At 31.4% G+C, this 17,511-nt stretch overlaps 1 protein-coding gene across 1 annotated transcript; it reads left to right on the plus strand.

The window, feature by feature from the left end:
* The first annotated feature begins 1,144 nt into the window (after window positions 1-1,144).
* LOC149783409 (uncharacterized) lies at window positions 1,145-12,789 on the plus strand. Its single transcript, XM_089933106.1, has 5 exons — window positions 1,145-1,247; window positions 5,072-5,207; window positions 5,721-5,812; window positions 10,476-10,539; window positions 12,457-12,789. The coding sequence occupies exons 1-4, from the start codon at window positions 1,187-1,189 to the stop codon at window positions 10,508-10,510; spliced, it is 324 nt and encodes a 107-aa protein (XP_089789232.1). The 5' UTR covers window positions 1,145-1,186; the 3' UTR covers window positions 10,511-10,539; window positions 12,457-12,789.
* The last annotated feature ends 4,722 nt before the right edge of the window (window positions 12,790-17,511 follow it).

Genomic DNA, 17,511 nt, shown 5'->3' on the forward strand with positions numbered 1-17,511 from the left:
ACATTTTTAGTCGATAAATGCATGTAAATCCTTGTAAAACATGGCTGTTACTCTACCTGCCTTAATATATTTACGAAAATTTTTTGGAATGTTTAGGATCTCCAGTACACTAGAACATGTATGATTGAAGATTAATGAGATGTAAATGATTATATGATCCTTTTACGTTGAGAGAGAGAGAGAGAGAGAGATGATCATAATGATCATGACGATGATGAGTATAAAAGATGTTGAAAATGTTGACGATATGAATATAACATAGCATTGCGCTTTAAAAATCAATATAATGAAGTCTTTCTTGTAGCTGCTTTGCCCATGTGTGAGAATGAATTCAATGACTTCTAGTGCCATATGACCTCTCAGAAAACCACTTTGAAGCTTGCATGCATTATCACAATATCCCTAAACAATCTGTGCTAATGAAAAAGAGAAAATATGTGTATGTCATGCACAGTAATTGAGAAAGACACCCAACCTAAGGCTGTTGGTGGGCATACAGTTTAAAATACTTTAAGGTAAATTATTAACATGCTAATTCATTTTGTATGAGTTTGTCGGCGTTTTACTATAAACAATGTGGGTTAAAATGACAAAACCATCGGTACGAAATGACTTGTGTTATCGGTAATTATCTGCATCTTGCATAGCTTGCCGTTACGCTTCATTAAGCATATAAAACCCCAGGGTCTGATAATAATATTGTTATAAATTGATAGAGCTGACGTAGCCGTAACCGTCCAGCCTGGTTAAAACAACAATGATATGAATGTGTTATCGAAGTATTGAATCCATGTCAGTTAAGCTTAGTGTTGTTTTTCTTTCGAATTGCTACCTTTCCATTGTTGACCGACAATACATTTATTGCAACAACAAACTAAGTTGCGTGAAAAGCCCATTCCATTGTAGTATCATTTATAAATCTGAATATAAAGTGTGGATCTGGCCTGAGCCGTAATCGTTACTTGGGATAACATTAAGTAATGAGTAATGCAATTCCTTTTTAAAGATAAAATAAACAGTGTCAAAATGGTATTATTTTCGAATTACGCAGTGTTGTGGCATATACCATGTCTGACCTTTTTTGATGACCACGATAAACAGACAGATATATAAATGAAGGTATAAATGAAGTTTTTAATAAGATCCCTCGGCAGCTCAGACTCGAGATTGAATTTCATTTATCACGATGAAGGTTGTAGTCTTTTGTTTGCTGCTTGTCTTTCTGCTAGCGGTCATTTTCCCCAGAGGTATTTATTCGTTCGTTGTTTTGCCTTGTTAATATTATATGTAATTTAAACATATTGCACATCATATTTATAATTATAGATCTGTTATATACCATTACAATTATATTTCTTTCTTGGTCTACATTTCATGTATAACGTATCAAACCAAGAGATCTAAGCTAGATAAATCTTTAATGACCATGTTTCGAATGACGTTATGCAACATTAGAAAGTCTAAATTTGACAGATTCATTGTATAATCAATAGAACACGGACTCTCAAAGATGTGTACGATTTGTAATTTAAAACAACTCAATCATTTTAATATGGATAGAATACTTACGTTTGTGCAGTGCATTTCAAATACAGCAACTGTGTAATATATATATATATATATATATATATATATATATATATATATATATATATATATATATATATATATATATATATTCTACTATTAAATATAATAAATAATTTCATATAAAACAATGTTCTTCATAAGAAAGTTAGATAGCTCGTGTTCCTCATTGAACAATTAAAATGTAGTATTTCCATGGCGATCTCTTGATGTATTGTTTCATTCGCGGATAATATCAGCATTCTACACTTATCAAATGCTTATTTGAAGCTAAAGAACCTAAGTTATATTTATTTAAAATACAATTCATTTTTGTTGGTAAATATATGTAAATCCTTACAGAAAATGGTTGATACCCTGACTGCCTAAATCAATGCATATAAAACATAACTGAGGAGGACTCAAATGTAAATGATCAGATGATCATTTTATTCGAGAGAGAGAGAGTGAGATGATGATGATGATGATGATGAGCCAAAAATGTTATTCTAAATGTTGAGGATATGACTTTAAATATCAATCTAATACAGTCTTTAATGAAACTGGTTTCCTAGTGTATGAGAATGCAATGAATGTCTTCTAGTACGATTTGATTTTTCATTAATCTTTTAGAAGCTTGCCATGCATAATTGCATTATCCCATAACAATTTATAAAAATCAGAAAGGGAACATAGTTGTATGTCATGCACAATAATGTAGAATTTCACCCTACCATAGTAAGTTGATGGACATTTCACATGTCAATAAGCCTGTCTCTGCTCCTAATATATCTAGATGTTTTGATGTAGCCTTAGGTTGAATAATATTAAGTTCACGGTCACTTTGAATAACTTATGGAAATTGAACTGAATGATTTAAAACGGAGAAAGGTTACACATTTTAATTCATTTTAATTTTTTTTTAACGGTCTTCAGTCTTAATATAACTATTATTTCCAGAAAATGAATAATGGTTCATCCAAAGTATATTAACTGATAATGGATAATGTTGCATATAATTCCAATCGAAGCGAACTTTTTATTATTGAAATAAGTATAGAACCGGAATGGCGGTTAAACAAAACCATACATTATGCACGTGATACGCTTCAAGATGGTTAATAACTGTTGAAGGCTACTGTATTTGTTTGAATCAGTTTAATGAGTAGCGAACACAATAGAGATAACAAACAATATAGAGTAAACATGGATTGATATCAAATATGCTTGGGAATAATGTATGGAACTTTGAAACGGTTTTAACCTAACACATAAATAACTAATATTAACAACTGTTGAATGTCTAAGGAAACCTGGATGAAGGATGTTTGTTAACCGTTAACCGAAATCACGTAAGAAGTAAATCAATTTATATGATGCATGACTGATATGAATTTTACCTTTGGCTATAAAATTAATCAGTCAGTTATTTAGTGTTTTGATGGGTTTTGAAAAGATTGCCTTTTTGTAAAGAAGATAGTGTCAGTTTTTCATAGTGCATTAGACTAAACAAGGTTATTGGGTGTTATACATATTTAATGAACCATCAGTAATTAATGATTTACATAATGATTGTACATTATACCATGTCTTGTCACTTACCTCATTTTAACCAGTCATTCCAGATTCTAAAAATATCCAGTTTTAGATAAGAATAAAATACAACAACAAAAATGTTAAATTTTGTCCTATTTTCTATTCTTCTCACTTTGTTTATAGTCCGATATGCAGTTCATAGATTATGAAAGGTATTTTGTGTCGAATCAATCACAAATAAAACAAATTTACGTACAGATGTATCTGAATGGATGCTGTCTGTTTCTGATGTACTGCTTGTTAGGCCCAGTATGCGTTGAATATATGCATGTTATCTTTGATCTCAAATTCGTTAAATTATAGTTTGATGCAGAATATGTTTGAGCTAGTATAGTGTGGTTTCAGGAAGATATTAATGATGTGGATTATCCAGTGTACTAATTATCTAAAAATATATTAATGCACGAGAGAAATGTTTCCAAAAATCGGGAAGAATTGTTTAGGCTTTGCTATTGACTATGCAACACTTCGAAGTAAGTATTACTTCTGCTCCTTCTCCGATCATTGAATTTAGTGATTCCAACCCCTTGCTTCGACTGAGATGACTAAAGTTGAAAATAACAGTCTTTGTAGTAGGAGTTCGATATTGCAGGGACACACTGTTAACATTGTCACGTCAAGGGAAACTAATCAATATAATAGTATTTGCACGTTAACTTGGTTGGACATCTTACAATGTTTCTTGCATAATTTGGGTCATCTTATGCAAATATATATCAAGTGCACATTTGACAAATAGTGAATAAAATGAAACGAAAGCTTTATTGCGCGAAAGATTACATTTTCTTGGGGGGTGTTATGCATATGTTATTTGCGTTGTGTGTTAGCTTGAACATTCAATATATGCTATGAATAATTGTATTTGGACGTGTCATTTTCCAATATGAAGTTCGTGTTCTAGATGATCCGAACTCACGAAATACCGGATCAACCTGTTGTCTACAATATTTAATACTAAAATGTTAGAAAAGGAACGCCTTATTATAACTAGGGCTTTATCTTGTAAACGTTTGGAGCTTTCCAGAATGAAACATTTCCATTTGGTTTTTGTTCTAACATGCAAATTGAGACCCAACTGCAAAAAGGGGACTAAATCATTTCATGTAGCAAGACATATTTTATTCGCGCTGTACGTTCTGAGCTGAGACACTTGTATTGTTGTTTTGTCCATTATTTCATTGATGTTCGAATGTATGTATTCAATTTGACTCAAGTTATTCTTACCTGGAAAACTACAGTGATCATTTTGAAGTAGATTAGTGATTTCTAGTGAAATTCAAACAATGATAAATTCGTGGATTGTATCATTGTGATTCAATTGAACAAAGTTGGCTCAGCATTACGTCGAATATCATCTCAGTCACATCAATACTCCTAGGATTGAATATAGTTTGTAATACCACTAAAATGTATTCGAAATTTTAATCATTATATATTGTGGTAGAAATGTTAGGACTCTTCATAACACATTTCGCAATGTCTTACAGTTTCCACTTTGTATTATTGATAAACAAACTATTTATTTTTAAAATCTGGGAATGTCCACTTCTTACAAGTAATATTTCTCCAATTACCTAACTTACTCTGTCATTCAAAATGTAAATGATTCACAATGCAATAAGTGTAATAAGGTGAAAAAGGTTTATTGATATTGATTAAGCAAAAGACAGTAATGTAGTGGTAGAGTGACTCGTGCTAGTGATGAGAATGATGTTGTACCTAGGACTTCTACATAATTATGGCATCAGCTAATTTCATTTCGATTCATGAAATAGATTTGATTCAGGTAATTTGAGCATAGCTATGTATCCTGTTTTCATTTTGACACATATTTTCACGCCAAATTACAATGTTAGTGACGTGTTTTCCTTTTGCAAAAAGCTTCAATATCCATGATTTCTTTTTTCAGGCACCGATTGTTCCAACACTTTTAGGTCGACAAGGATATCACGTTCATTTTCGGACGATGAATGGGATGCATACGAAAAATCATTCCTCATTTCTGACACGAACAAAGACTTTCATCTTAACAAAGAAGAGTTCAGGTAAGAACTCATCTGACGATCTATTCTTTACAAACATATGGTATCCTACGATTTCCCTTTGATGTTACAACTATTTCCTTTGGAATGATCTATTATTATTACTATGTAAATTCGGTTTGCCTATATACGTTAACCAATATATAATATTACACTGAGTGTAACCGATTATTTCAGCCGTGGTATCAAAATGCGGGAAGATTGTTTCAACTGTTACGTTCATACTGTCGTGCTTGATAATATTGTCTTAGTACCATAGGTAACAGTAGGTGTAGTTGAGGAGATAGAAAAAAAAAACAAAAAAAAAAACATTTATTTCATCAACTGTATGTAGCATATTTTACGTAAATGAACTCGAAATAATATAGATTATGAACATCATCTAATTATTCATTCATAACTATATATCATCTGTCAGTTTTGGAACCTACTAGCAACAGACGACTATGCAAATCATCATTAGTTTTACATGTGACCCGATGAAAACAATTCTAAAGATCTGTACCTTTTTTGAAGGGCTGCCGTATCGGGTAGTATTGTCGCTGAGAAAATAGAAGAGGTATTTGATCATTTTGATTTTGATGGAGATGGTCTGATATCATTTCTAGGTAATGTATTAATAGTTTCTTGTTGCATAGACCACACTATTGCTACTACTACTATTGCCTCCACTACTGCTACTGCTAATACCATTACTAATACTACTACTACTACTACTACTAATAATAATAATAACTTTTCATTAGGAGAATTGCATTGTATTGTGTTCAGGACAATAGTAACAATTTGCTCTAGTTCGTTTATCTTGTCACCAAACAAAGCACATGAATCATACCATGACCATATGTATACACAATAACCATAAAACATGCCTTCATTCTAATTCGATTGACTTATGTCACTGAAAGTCATTCTTTTTATCATTGTTGACATTTATTGTTTTGAACTGGTACTTATGATAATTATTCCTGTTTTGGTTTTTAATTCAAACCTTACATGTATAGTGCATATTACCAAGAAGGTCCAATTCAGAGCAAAACGCATCGCAAAGGAAATATACGCTTAAAATATGACTATCAGCAAATAGTTCCAAGGTGTTTGTCTATCGGCGGATTATAATGGCGGACGAAGAACACATACACGTTTTAGTTCTTAAAAAGAAATAAAAAACAAAAAATACATCTCAGTTTGGGTAAGTTTCAAGACGTCATTCCTGTAGAGTAAAGCTTGGCTTGCCATGTGTCTTCGATCCATTCGTTAATTAGACCCTTGACTTATACATCATGCGAAAGCAATATTTTGTTGTGTTACAATAGTTTGATTCCGAATAATTGTTTGCTTTATCTCATACGATGCTTTAATTTAAATGTTGCACCCTCAGTTGCTACAACACAATCCTCATCTCAGCTTCTTATCGTTCTTACACGTTATTTATTTCTAGTATTAATGATCTCTAAATTGTATCTTTAACAGTTGAATATGTCTGTAACATGGAAATTTCTTTCTGTACGCGTGATGTAACACAACTAAACTTTTTCCATGATTATAGAGTAAACCGTAAGATAATATTATTAAACATTATATTGATTCTAAATTCAGGACATTGAATGGCCTTTTCAAATTATTATGCCCACCATATGTTTATCGGTTTGGTGCGATACCATATGTTTAAAGATACCTAAACCTGTTACAGTTGAGGTACATTTCCTTTTGAGAATATAAGGTTTTCCAGACAATATTATTGTGACATAGTACAAACAAAGATGCATGTTTACAACATATTTAACGTTTCTTAGCTCCTTTATCAAGAAATCAATGTTTCAGTTTTAGTTAGGTCTACCTTGAGATAAAATGTTTTAACGATTCGTTTAAATTGTAAAGTGCTCATTCAATTTAGAACTAAATCAATATTTTGGGATTAATATGGATTCATCCGAAGTCATTTTGGATTATATCTCAGTAGTCCATCGATAGCGCTGACTCTATGGCACAATAAAATAATACCGACATTTTAGTACAATCTATACTGGATTTCATTTTTAAATTTCTATACCTTTGGACATGTGACAACACTTTTCGGATAATTTGTGATTTAATTGAATACTTTTATGTGAGGTTTTCATCTTACACTTTCAGTTCTAAGGAAATTTTTTCTAAATATTTTTATTGATATTGTAGTTTTTGGTTTTTCTCGACACTTAGTGTTAAAATAATTTTGCAAATCTAGTCGAGGTCAGAGGACATTATACAGGTCAGTATGTCAAAATCACAAAAAGCTAAGTAAAGGTCATATCTTGAGTTTGCCCGAAGTGGATAGCAACTCTCCATTTGAACAATGATACTTCTCTTGAACCTTGAGGTACTTTACAAGACATGTTATTGATTGATGTGGACAAATGTATCTAATAACGTTAGAAAGCCAAAATAGAAAAAGAATGATATGCATTTGAGTGCGAGAAAAACAATAACACTTTTAAATTGTCGAAAAGAGGTTACGAGGAAATCCTGTAGCTGTTAATGTTTTGTTGTCGATATTTTTGATTTAACTGTGCTTATCGTATATGTTCTAATGACGCCGGAATAAACCATACATCTGTTATGATGAGGCTTGAGTTAAAAAATATAAAGATTTTATTTTTGTTTTGTCATAATTCATGACGATTCATTATATGTAATGCCATATAGTTCTCGTATGACAGCATATAAGCGATATTTGTAGATAAATTACCTGTATTATTATCGATGTATTGTTCTTAGACGTGCATGTATTATCATGTGTCATATATCTATACAATTTTTTCAAACAATGAAAATAATAAATTTAATTGTATGTCCTGGATTCATGTACTTGGATGTCCAGGATAGTAACTTGCTATGATTCCATATTCTATACAATAGACATTTTTCAATTTAAACTCGAGGTTTCCTGTATAAAACAGCAAAACACGTAGGTTTGCCATTCCATCACCTGCAGTAAATTATGATCTAATAGAGAGGTTACCTAAAACTCATTGCTTTATATATACAACATCTTTTGCATCAAATGTGGACTCAAGTTTTTAGTAGTTATTCATGTTTTCAAGTTACTATTCACTGGAATTACAAACAGATCAATAATCAAGGACATGGACATTAATCTGGAATTAAATATAATTCAGACACTGACATCATGGATTATATTCATAACTTCTATCAATATATATATGACACATCACTAATCTCCAAACGATTGGTACATTATCCCATACTAGCCCTCCAAATTATCATTACCATAGTGCCGGTTTAAAACACAGCTGGAATTTAATAAGAATTTAATTCATTAGGACTTGAGATTTAACTTTCTGGAATATTTTGTATTTAATTCACAATACTGTAAGTTGTTTTATATGAAACTTCAATTAGTATTATAGGCAAATATATTATTTGTTGAATGTTACAAAACTTGCTTAGCTTTTATTGTTATGCTACTTTTTAAATACTACATGCATACAGGTATGTATGTATGTATGTATGCATGTATGTATGTATGTATGTATGTATGTATGTATGTATATATGTAGTTATGTATGTATGTATCTATGCATGTATGTATGTATGTATGTATGTATGTATGTTTGTATGTATGTACGTAGTTATGTATGTAGTTATGTATGTATGCATGTATGCATGCATGCATGCATGTATGTATGTATGTATGTATGTATGTATGTATGTATGTATGTATGTATGTATGTATGTAAATATGTATGTATGTATGTAGTTATGTATGTATGTATCTATGCATGTATGTATATATGTATGTATGTACGTAGTTATGTATGTAGTTATGTATGTATGCATGCATGCATGCATGCATGTATGTATGTATGTATGTATGTATGTATGCATGTATGCATGTATGTATGTATGTACGCATGCATGCATGTATATATGTATTTATAAGTGCGTTGGTACGTGAATACATGCATGTATGTATGTATCAATTACTATATCTGTATACGTATATATGTATGTACCATTTACATACCCCGATTCTAAAACGTTAGACTTATACTATATTGCACATTACAAGCACATATTACTACCCATTGATAATGAACGTTTTCATATTCCATTGAAGACCAATAAATATTACATTTTCATTTGATTTACTCCTTATAAAGATGTTTTTGTGTACACTTTTATAAGTATACATGCAACGTCTACGCAACGACAATATGAAGTTATATTAAATTAGGACACCGTGAATTATCGATGCAATTATTCTATGAGCAGATTCTTTAATGTGCAAATTAAATATCCTTTATAACACAATATTTTACTGGCATTTGACATGTCTGCTTTTCCATGAAAATGCATTTAAATGAAGATATATGTAAATATGGGTTTCATTACCAATCATGTTATATACTTTTAGGTACAGAACTTTATTTTCACAAATAAGATTCCAATGTATTATATTTAAAATCGAAATTCCACTTCATATATGATCGTTACATGCTGATAAATTGCAAATGCTTTTATTGTCATAGATATAATTGTCAAGGCCTTTATAAAATGTATTACATTTTTGGGACACATACTTAACGGATCAATAATATTATTCATAATTATAATTCATTCATTGGATAAATTTCTATACTACTCACCAGTCATTTGCCAAGTTCTCGCCTATTCAAATATGCAGTCTTCCATGAACTGGCATTTCCTCGTATCGAAGTTTGCATCATATGAAGGTTTAATTCCTGCTAGTACAATGCGACTTTAGTTTTGTTTATTTCCATTTCGTCTAATTGCGATGAGAAATAATCGCGTGGCAAGAGGTTGTTGAAGAAGGGAATTTGTTACAGACTGAGGGTGCTCATTTATTATTTGTGAATGACCAAGTTTGAAGTTATGCTTTAGGAATATCCACATCTAGTTGACAAAGCTTGTTTGAATCTTAGGGTTCATTTCATTAACATGAATTCTCTAATTTTAAAATTCTTATGCAGTTAAAAAGATTTAGAGCGAAAAAGTCTTAATAATAATGCTTATTATTAAATATCTGATTTAGATGAAATTTAAATTTTGTATTGGTCCCGCTTGTTATAAGGATAATTTGTCTATTGATTTTTACCAGGCAAGATGTAATGATCACGGTGATATACAAAATAGGTACTTCCTTGAGTTTGAAACAAACAATTTCAGTTTCAAGTGTGTCTTGCTGGGAGAAGATTTGACAACAATGCCCGTGATCATGAATTAATGTATTTTGATATTGTTCTTCAGACTTAAAAAAACTGCACCAGCCCAAAGTAAAATAGCTGTTGGAGGTTAACTCAGATTACAAGGAGTAAGTATTGACCAATATCAATGAGTTATAGAATCTAGTATATTTTATCAACCGTTCTCTCTTTCAATCTCTCTCCATCTATTTTCTGTTCTCTAAAATTATGAAAGGCACAGTGTAAATCGACTTCACCAAATATACATAAATTAATTCGAGGCGTGGAATGAGGTCGACAATCGAATGTATGCATCCTCGGCGACATAATCACAGGCTTGATAAACTAAAAGGATACTAGCTACGTGTAATTCAAAGCGACCAAATCGTTTGCTCCGAAATATTGACATTGAATAAACATATACTAGATGTAAATACGTTTCAACACCTATCTTCAAAATGAAAGGTATAATAATTGAAAATAGATAATAAATGTTGTGGGACGTCTTTTATATGTTATGTCCTGATTTCAATATTTCAGTTCTCATTATGTTGATTCAGTTTGTTACAAGTTAATGAAACACCATAATGATCAACGATTTGAAAAATATCTGCCGCACTGACCTCAAATCCATTCTTAAAACTGTATTATGCATATAGATCTATGAACATCAGTGTTGGAGAAGAATGAGAAATAATCTGTAAACCTCTGACTCGACAACATTGTACCAAATGTCGTCTCAAGCTCCAAAGTCTGTCAAAGAACAAATTTAAAATGTACAAGCCAAACGCAAACAACAAATAAAACAATAGGTATTGTTCTTCTTATCTTTTGTTTAAACTCGGCAGATGCTTTCTAATTACTTTGAACAATTAGTTCATTTAAAAAGGACCAGATAATGATACAACATAAAATAATATCGTACATACATACATAAGTACGTAGGTACCTACCTATCAACCTACATCAATCAATCAATCCATCAATCCGGTGTCAAATTGTTTGGAGTCGGAGGTCGCAGATTCGAACCCCGGCTGATTCGTATCAAAGATTGGCACTAATACCTGTGTTGCTAGGCGCTGCACTTTATGACATTAACATTATTTCTGGTATTACTGATGTGAAGATAATGTGGTGAGGTGTGACATCACGCGTTATATCTGCGACATGAAAAGTCAGTGATAATCATCATTATAAACTGCAACACTGCATACATCTTGGCGATATGACTAAAAATGTTAATGCTTCGAAGAAACTCCAAAACAGTCACATATATACCCTCAACGATAGATGGAAAATTAGCCGTCTATGTCATTAACATTATAATCAAATAAATAGTGAAGATTCATACATAATCGTAGGTAGGATATGTTAGGCACAACTGGACAGAGCCGTATGCATGTTTGGTAAGTGTTTAAATGACATAAATGCCATCAGAATGCTAGATGTGACAAGGATCACGTCAGACACGTATGCTTATCGTTGAAACAAATAGATCATAACCACAAAATACATGTTGAACAACAGTTTAGTTTCTTTCTCCTAACCCAGCAGAACCAATACACAAGCTGCAGAGATGACACAAATACAAAAAAAAAAAACACACTCGCACACGCACACACACACAGACACACACACACACACATCTATATATATATATATATATATATATATATATATATATATATATATATATATATATATATATATATACGTGTGAGTGTGTGTGTGTTTGTGTGTGTGTGTGTGAATTGTATATTGATTGTGATATCCATGTTATACATTATGTCAGTTTCTTTGTATCTGTCCAACACAGTGTTTAAAAATGTCGGGTTGCAAGATAGAAACAGACAGTCACACAGACACAGGGAGGGTAAGGACAGACAGGCATAGTGATATTCTGACATTTGACCTCATTGATTAAGGAGCAAAGTTTATTTCATTCAAACAGTACAATTTGGTGCATTCTCGGTGTCTCGAAAATACAGCCTTGGAAGAAACCGACCCACAAACAATCACTACATGCATTTATGTCTTTATTTTAGGTATTATCCAAGATCGATGGGTATAAAAAAGCTGGCATTACGTCTCTTCGGCGATGCACATTTGGAAATTAAACACGTTAGGTGGATTATTTATGGATCATCGTTTCAAAGAAGTGTCATCAATTTTATTTAACAAATTACGTACCTATTTCATTGTATTCGTATTTCGTTGGGATTTCTTATTGCATCTATTACGTTCTCTTTAAAAAAACTGATTTTGTTTTCTAATCAAGATCACACACATGCCAGCAGTAAAGTATATTATTAGAAACATCTCATGTTTTGTTCATACTGTTAAATTCGTGTAAAATGTTCAGTAAAAGATTGAAATAATTGCTTGTTTTGGTTGTATTATTCCTATTGCACCATAACACATACTACGCATGTTTTGAATTATATAATGAAACGGTCCTTGTGTGTACTGCATATATAAAGGTTGTTAATATTCGCTTGCATGATCTGCATAAGGTTTATATAGATAAAATGTTTTCTATGTGATGCATGAATCGTAATGGTATGCGATATATATGTTATAATAGTTGTTATCTTCAAATACAATAAGTATTAATCTTAGCAGTTATGAATTCGAGAGTATCGTTTCAATTGACCTTTGTCGAGCACAGTGTGAAAGTAAATACTTTATTCACCTCTTACAGTGACCGATTTTAATTTCTTGGTTGATGACAGAATTGTAATCTTTGTATTGCTTGTTGCTCAGCATAAAGTCTATGATAAAGATACATATGGATAAGTAAGATCAGATATTACTTGGAATAGTTTCTGTAATAATACATATGATCAGGCATTTAGAAACAAATTCAAAGCATCACGTTTCTATTGAGAGTATACCAGGTATGCTTTCTTTCCCCAACTCAACACTTGTGTCATAAATTGGAAATAATGTGCAAGTTGTTCCATAATGCTAAAAATTTTTAGCAATGGTAAATATTTATTACGTGTACATTTATTGTTCTGTGAAATACCTATTCACCTTGCGAACTTTGCGAACACCACACATATTCTTGCGACTGTATGTTCTTCAATTAAGTTTTCAGAAATCATTGTTTTAGCGTAATTTTACGTTTATATATTTTTATTGTTACGAGTCTAGTGTTTTACAAAGAGTAGCATAAAAAGTGAAGAAAGCAAAGTTTGTAAAATTTCAGAAATACTTTATTATGAATCAAATCCAAAACTAAGTCAAGAGTTAGAAATTAGAAGCCATATTTATAAGTAAAAATTTTAATGAAACTGAGTTCGAACGCCCATTAAGTCCAAAACTAAAGACGATGACGTATATTATTGTTATTTCAAGAGTTTGTTGCTCCATCACATACAATACTATTCCAGTTTTGACTTCATTGTAACTTCACATAAATTACTTTATCCAATAACTTTGCATGAGACTTATATATTTACAGGGACACTAATCACTTGAAGTCAAAATAATTTGATGAAATTAAAAGAATTAGCCAAACATGACACAATATAAAACAATTAGACTTTTGAAGTGTTATGGCACTATTTACTGAATTCCTATCATAACACGACTTACAATGCTAACTAAACCGGAAATCATATGTCGGGAAGGCGGTAAATAATTCTGCTTTCTAGAACGAATAGAAGGTTGCTAGATGATAATTATATTGTCGTAAAGGCATGGCTTTGATATAACTTTCTCTGAGAACAAATACATTATTTTTATATAAATACATGTTTACCAAAACTGTCACTTGTTCTGAATCAAGGGTAGAAACTAGATAATTACTTTATATTATTAGGCATTTATGAATGAATTTATAGTAAAAATTCAAACAAATCTGAACTGAATTTCCGGACAATGTCATCTCCAGTAAGACGTATTACGTTAGAAAAACATGTGTTAGAAATAACATAGAAATAAGTAAAAAAAAAAAAACAATTAAATTAAATAAAATAACAATTGCATTACTTACTACGTAACATACTTTCTACGTTTTATCCTACCGTCTTTTAACAAGCCTGGTACTTATAAAGTGGAATAACTATTTTCAGGTACCATGATTACTCACCGTGCGCGTCCAATAAATATGGTTTTATGACTGAACCTTTTCTCGTTTATATTCATGGAGACTTTAATAAATAGACAGTTTTCACATTTTGACATTTAAGATTGGCAAAATCTAAGAATTAGATTTGATAGCATCGAATGTTTTAAACATATAACAAATAAATATAGCTAAATCATTGCTGTTTTATTGATAATTTAAAGTAGGTATGGCAGAGTAACAGCAATGCAACACATACGCACACACAAACAAACATAGAGGAATTACCCAAAGTTATAACACCTAAAATCAACAAGAATAAGTGTCTTACAAGTTTTATTTTTTAGTATTTTACATTCCAGTTTGTTATATGTGGTGTAGGGATCTCAATCATCAGTTTAATCAGACAATTTTCATTAACTTATATGGATAGTATGCTTCCTGTATTAATCATAATATTGATAAAAGAACGTTGCATGGAGATATAATACTATTATAGGGCCTAGTACAAAATGAATGCTAAGGATAGGGTTCATCATTTAAAATAGTTATACAGTTTTGTAGAGATTACGGTGTTTCGTGTACTTACATTGTTCTTCTATATTTCCTTTTTAGCTAAACATTATTGTATTTTCTCTGGAAATGAGAGATTGATTTGAAAACTACCCTACAGCTCCACGTTTTACCTGAAAATTATGATCGGACAAAGTACAAGCTAAATGACGTTATGAGAAACATTTCATGAATTTAAGACCTGTTTCCCATTGACCTATATCTAGCTATAAAGCTCATTGAAGAAAAAGAGTGCTTCATCGATAAGACTGCGTTAAATTTGTCAGTGCATTTACATCATTCTTTACTTTATTCTCAGTTCGATAAAGGATTATTGATTGCTTTAATTGTAATTTACGTTTTGAATTTGCTTTAAAATATCTGTAGATGAGCTTCACCTGATTTTGAAAAATCAGTCATAGAAAATCAAGGGTTTTAAATTTGTGCCACCGAAGTATTCAAACAAAATACAATTAAGAAACACAACGACAAACGAAATTCAGAATGCAAACAAGAAATCAGTCACAGGACTACACACTATGTATAAAACAGAAGCACATACTTTCAAAGAAAAGGTAAAATACATATAAACCAAAATTGGTTTGGTAGGTTTAAAACGGCGTGTTCATCGCTTTACTGAATAATAATATAGGAAATGAAAGACAAGCACGTTTCTCAAATACATAGAATATCAAATAATTCAAAGTAGACTCTTGATTATGGAATACATGACCTTTTAGTTATGAATAACAGGCTATAACATGAGAGTTACTACGTCATTATGCACACAAAACGAGTTAGATAAAAACAAGGTCATGTAAATCAGAAAGTGTCACAAATAAAACAACAGTTAAACAATGAAATAGCTGGAGATAATCGTGTTCACATGTATATAACTGGCAAGTCGAACAACTGGAGTGGTCGGTATTGTATTTTCATCAGGAAATCATTTCATACACAGACATATCGTTGACTCATTATTCCTCCATATTAAGACAAAGAGGAATGTGATGGAGAAATTTGGACTCTAGAAACTAATACTCTCCGGGTCATGTTAACTGTAGAACAATGAAAGAAAAGAAAGAAACATTGCACGGTGGTAATGAAGATAGTGAAAACTCGACATACAAAATAAGAGTAAGTCATGCATTTTTTGTTGAGCTTGTGTACCGCTTTCTTGATACTACAGCTGTCAAGAGGGTATTATTTTCCTTTGGGAAAGACATTGGAACAACACACACACACACACACACACACACACACACACACACACACACAAATACACACACATATTTATTTATTTACCTTATAATACCATATTATATCCAGTTGTACAATATAAAAGTGAATGATTGAGCCAATATGTTTATGGTGCTGAAACCATTCATTTTGTCGCACTTACCGACCACTTACCGACCACTTTATTAGTGTGCAATGTGACGGTAAATCGACAATGTAAGCTCATTTAGCAATTGAGGTCAACTATCAATAACAGCAGAAACAACAAAGACCGTAACAATACTACTACTATTACTACTACTACTACTAATAATAATCATTATAATAATAATAATACAGATGAAGGTACTGATGATTCAAGAATAAATATATCTTCAGGTAACATCTCAATTTGAGGGAAGTTTAAACCTGTTTATCGGCGAAATATCTTCATCCTTAGATTGTAGACAAGACTATGAAGTTTGAATTCAATGTCACAAAAAATTCAGTTTATTTACAAATTATTTTTTCAGTGTGCAACTCATTCTAGTCATTTTTGTATTTGCTTGATTTGAACACTAATTAGTATGTCATAATTTAAATCAAATGTCACAAACCATCGTTTTTTGTAGGAACATGTTTTCATAATGTTACCCAAATGAAGTATTTAAATGTACATATGTCAGCAAAGTTTCACAACAATCACACAGGTTGTTTAATCCTCAAAAGTTAAACTGCAATGCTATCTCAAAAAACATTGAACATATGATAACGAGGCCATTCGCATGTACATTTTATATGAAGTGTGCAAGTATAAAGATTCTGAATGGGAGGCGTCACGACATTCCCATATAAAACTGAATGTGTATGACAATATTATGTAACCTTCCAAAAATCAAGTATGTGAGAATAAGACCTTCCAAGATGTATTGGCATGCATACTGAATAACATGATTAATGTAACCAATTTATTAGCAAATCATAAGTTTTTTCCCGATGGTATTTTCGGTTTCCTGAGAAATAAGAAACATGCTAACATGTCGTTTTCTTAATGGTGGAGCTCTGCGGTTTCGTTCCTATGCAGGGTTCGATTTTGAAAGAAAAATAGTCTCCTCACTAATTATAGTAATTTTTAATAAGGACAAGTAAATGTGTTCGATACATGTAAAATAGCGTTTATTTCGGTCTATTTTTGTGTATTGCGAGTTTTAGAGTTTCCAGCTTCTCCTTAGTTCAAATGTGCACCAAGTATAACAAC

Source organism: Sinohyriopsis cumingii, chromosome 14 (genome assembly GCF_028554795.1).
Source record: "Sinohyriopsis cumingii isolate HCF-2022 chromosome 14, ASM2855479v2, whole genome shotgun sequence".
NCBI lineage: Eukaryota > Metazoa > Mollusca > Bivalvia > Unionida > Unionidae > Sinohyriopsis > Sinohyriopsis cumingii.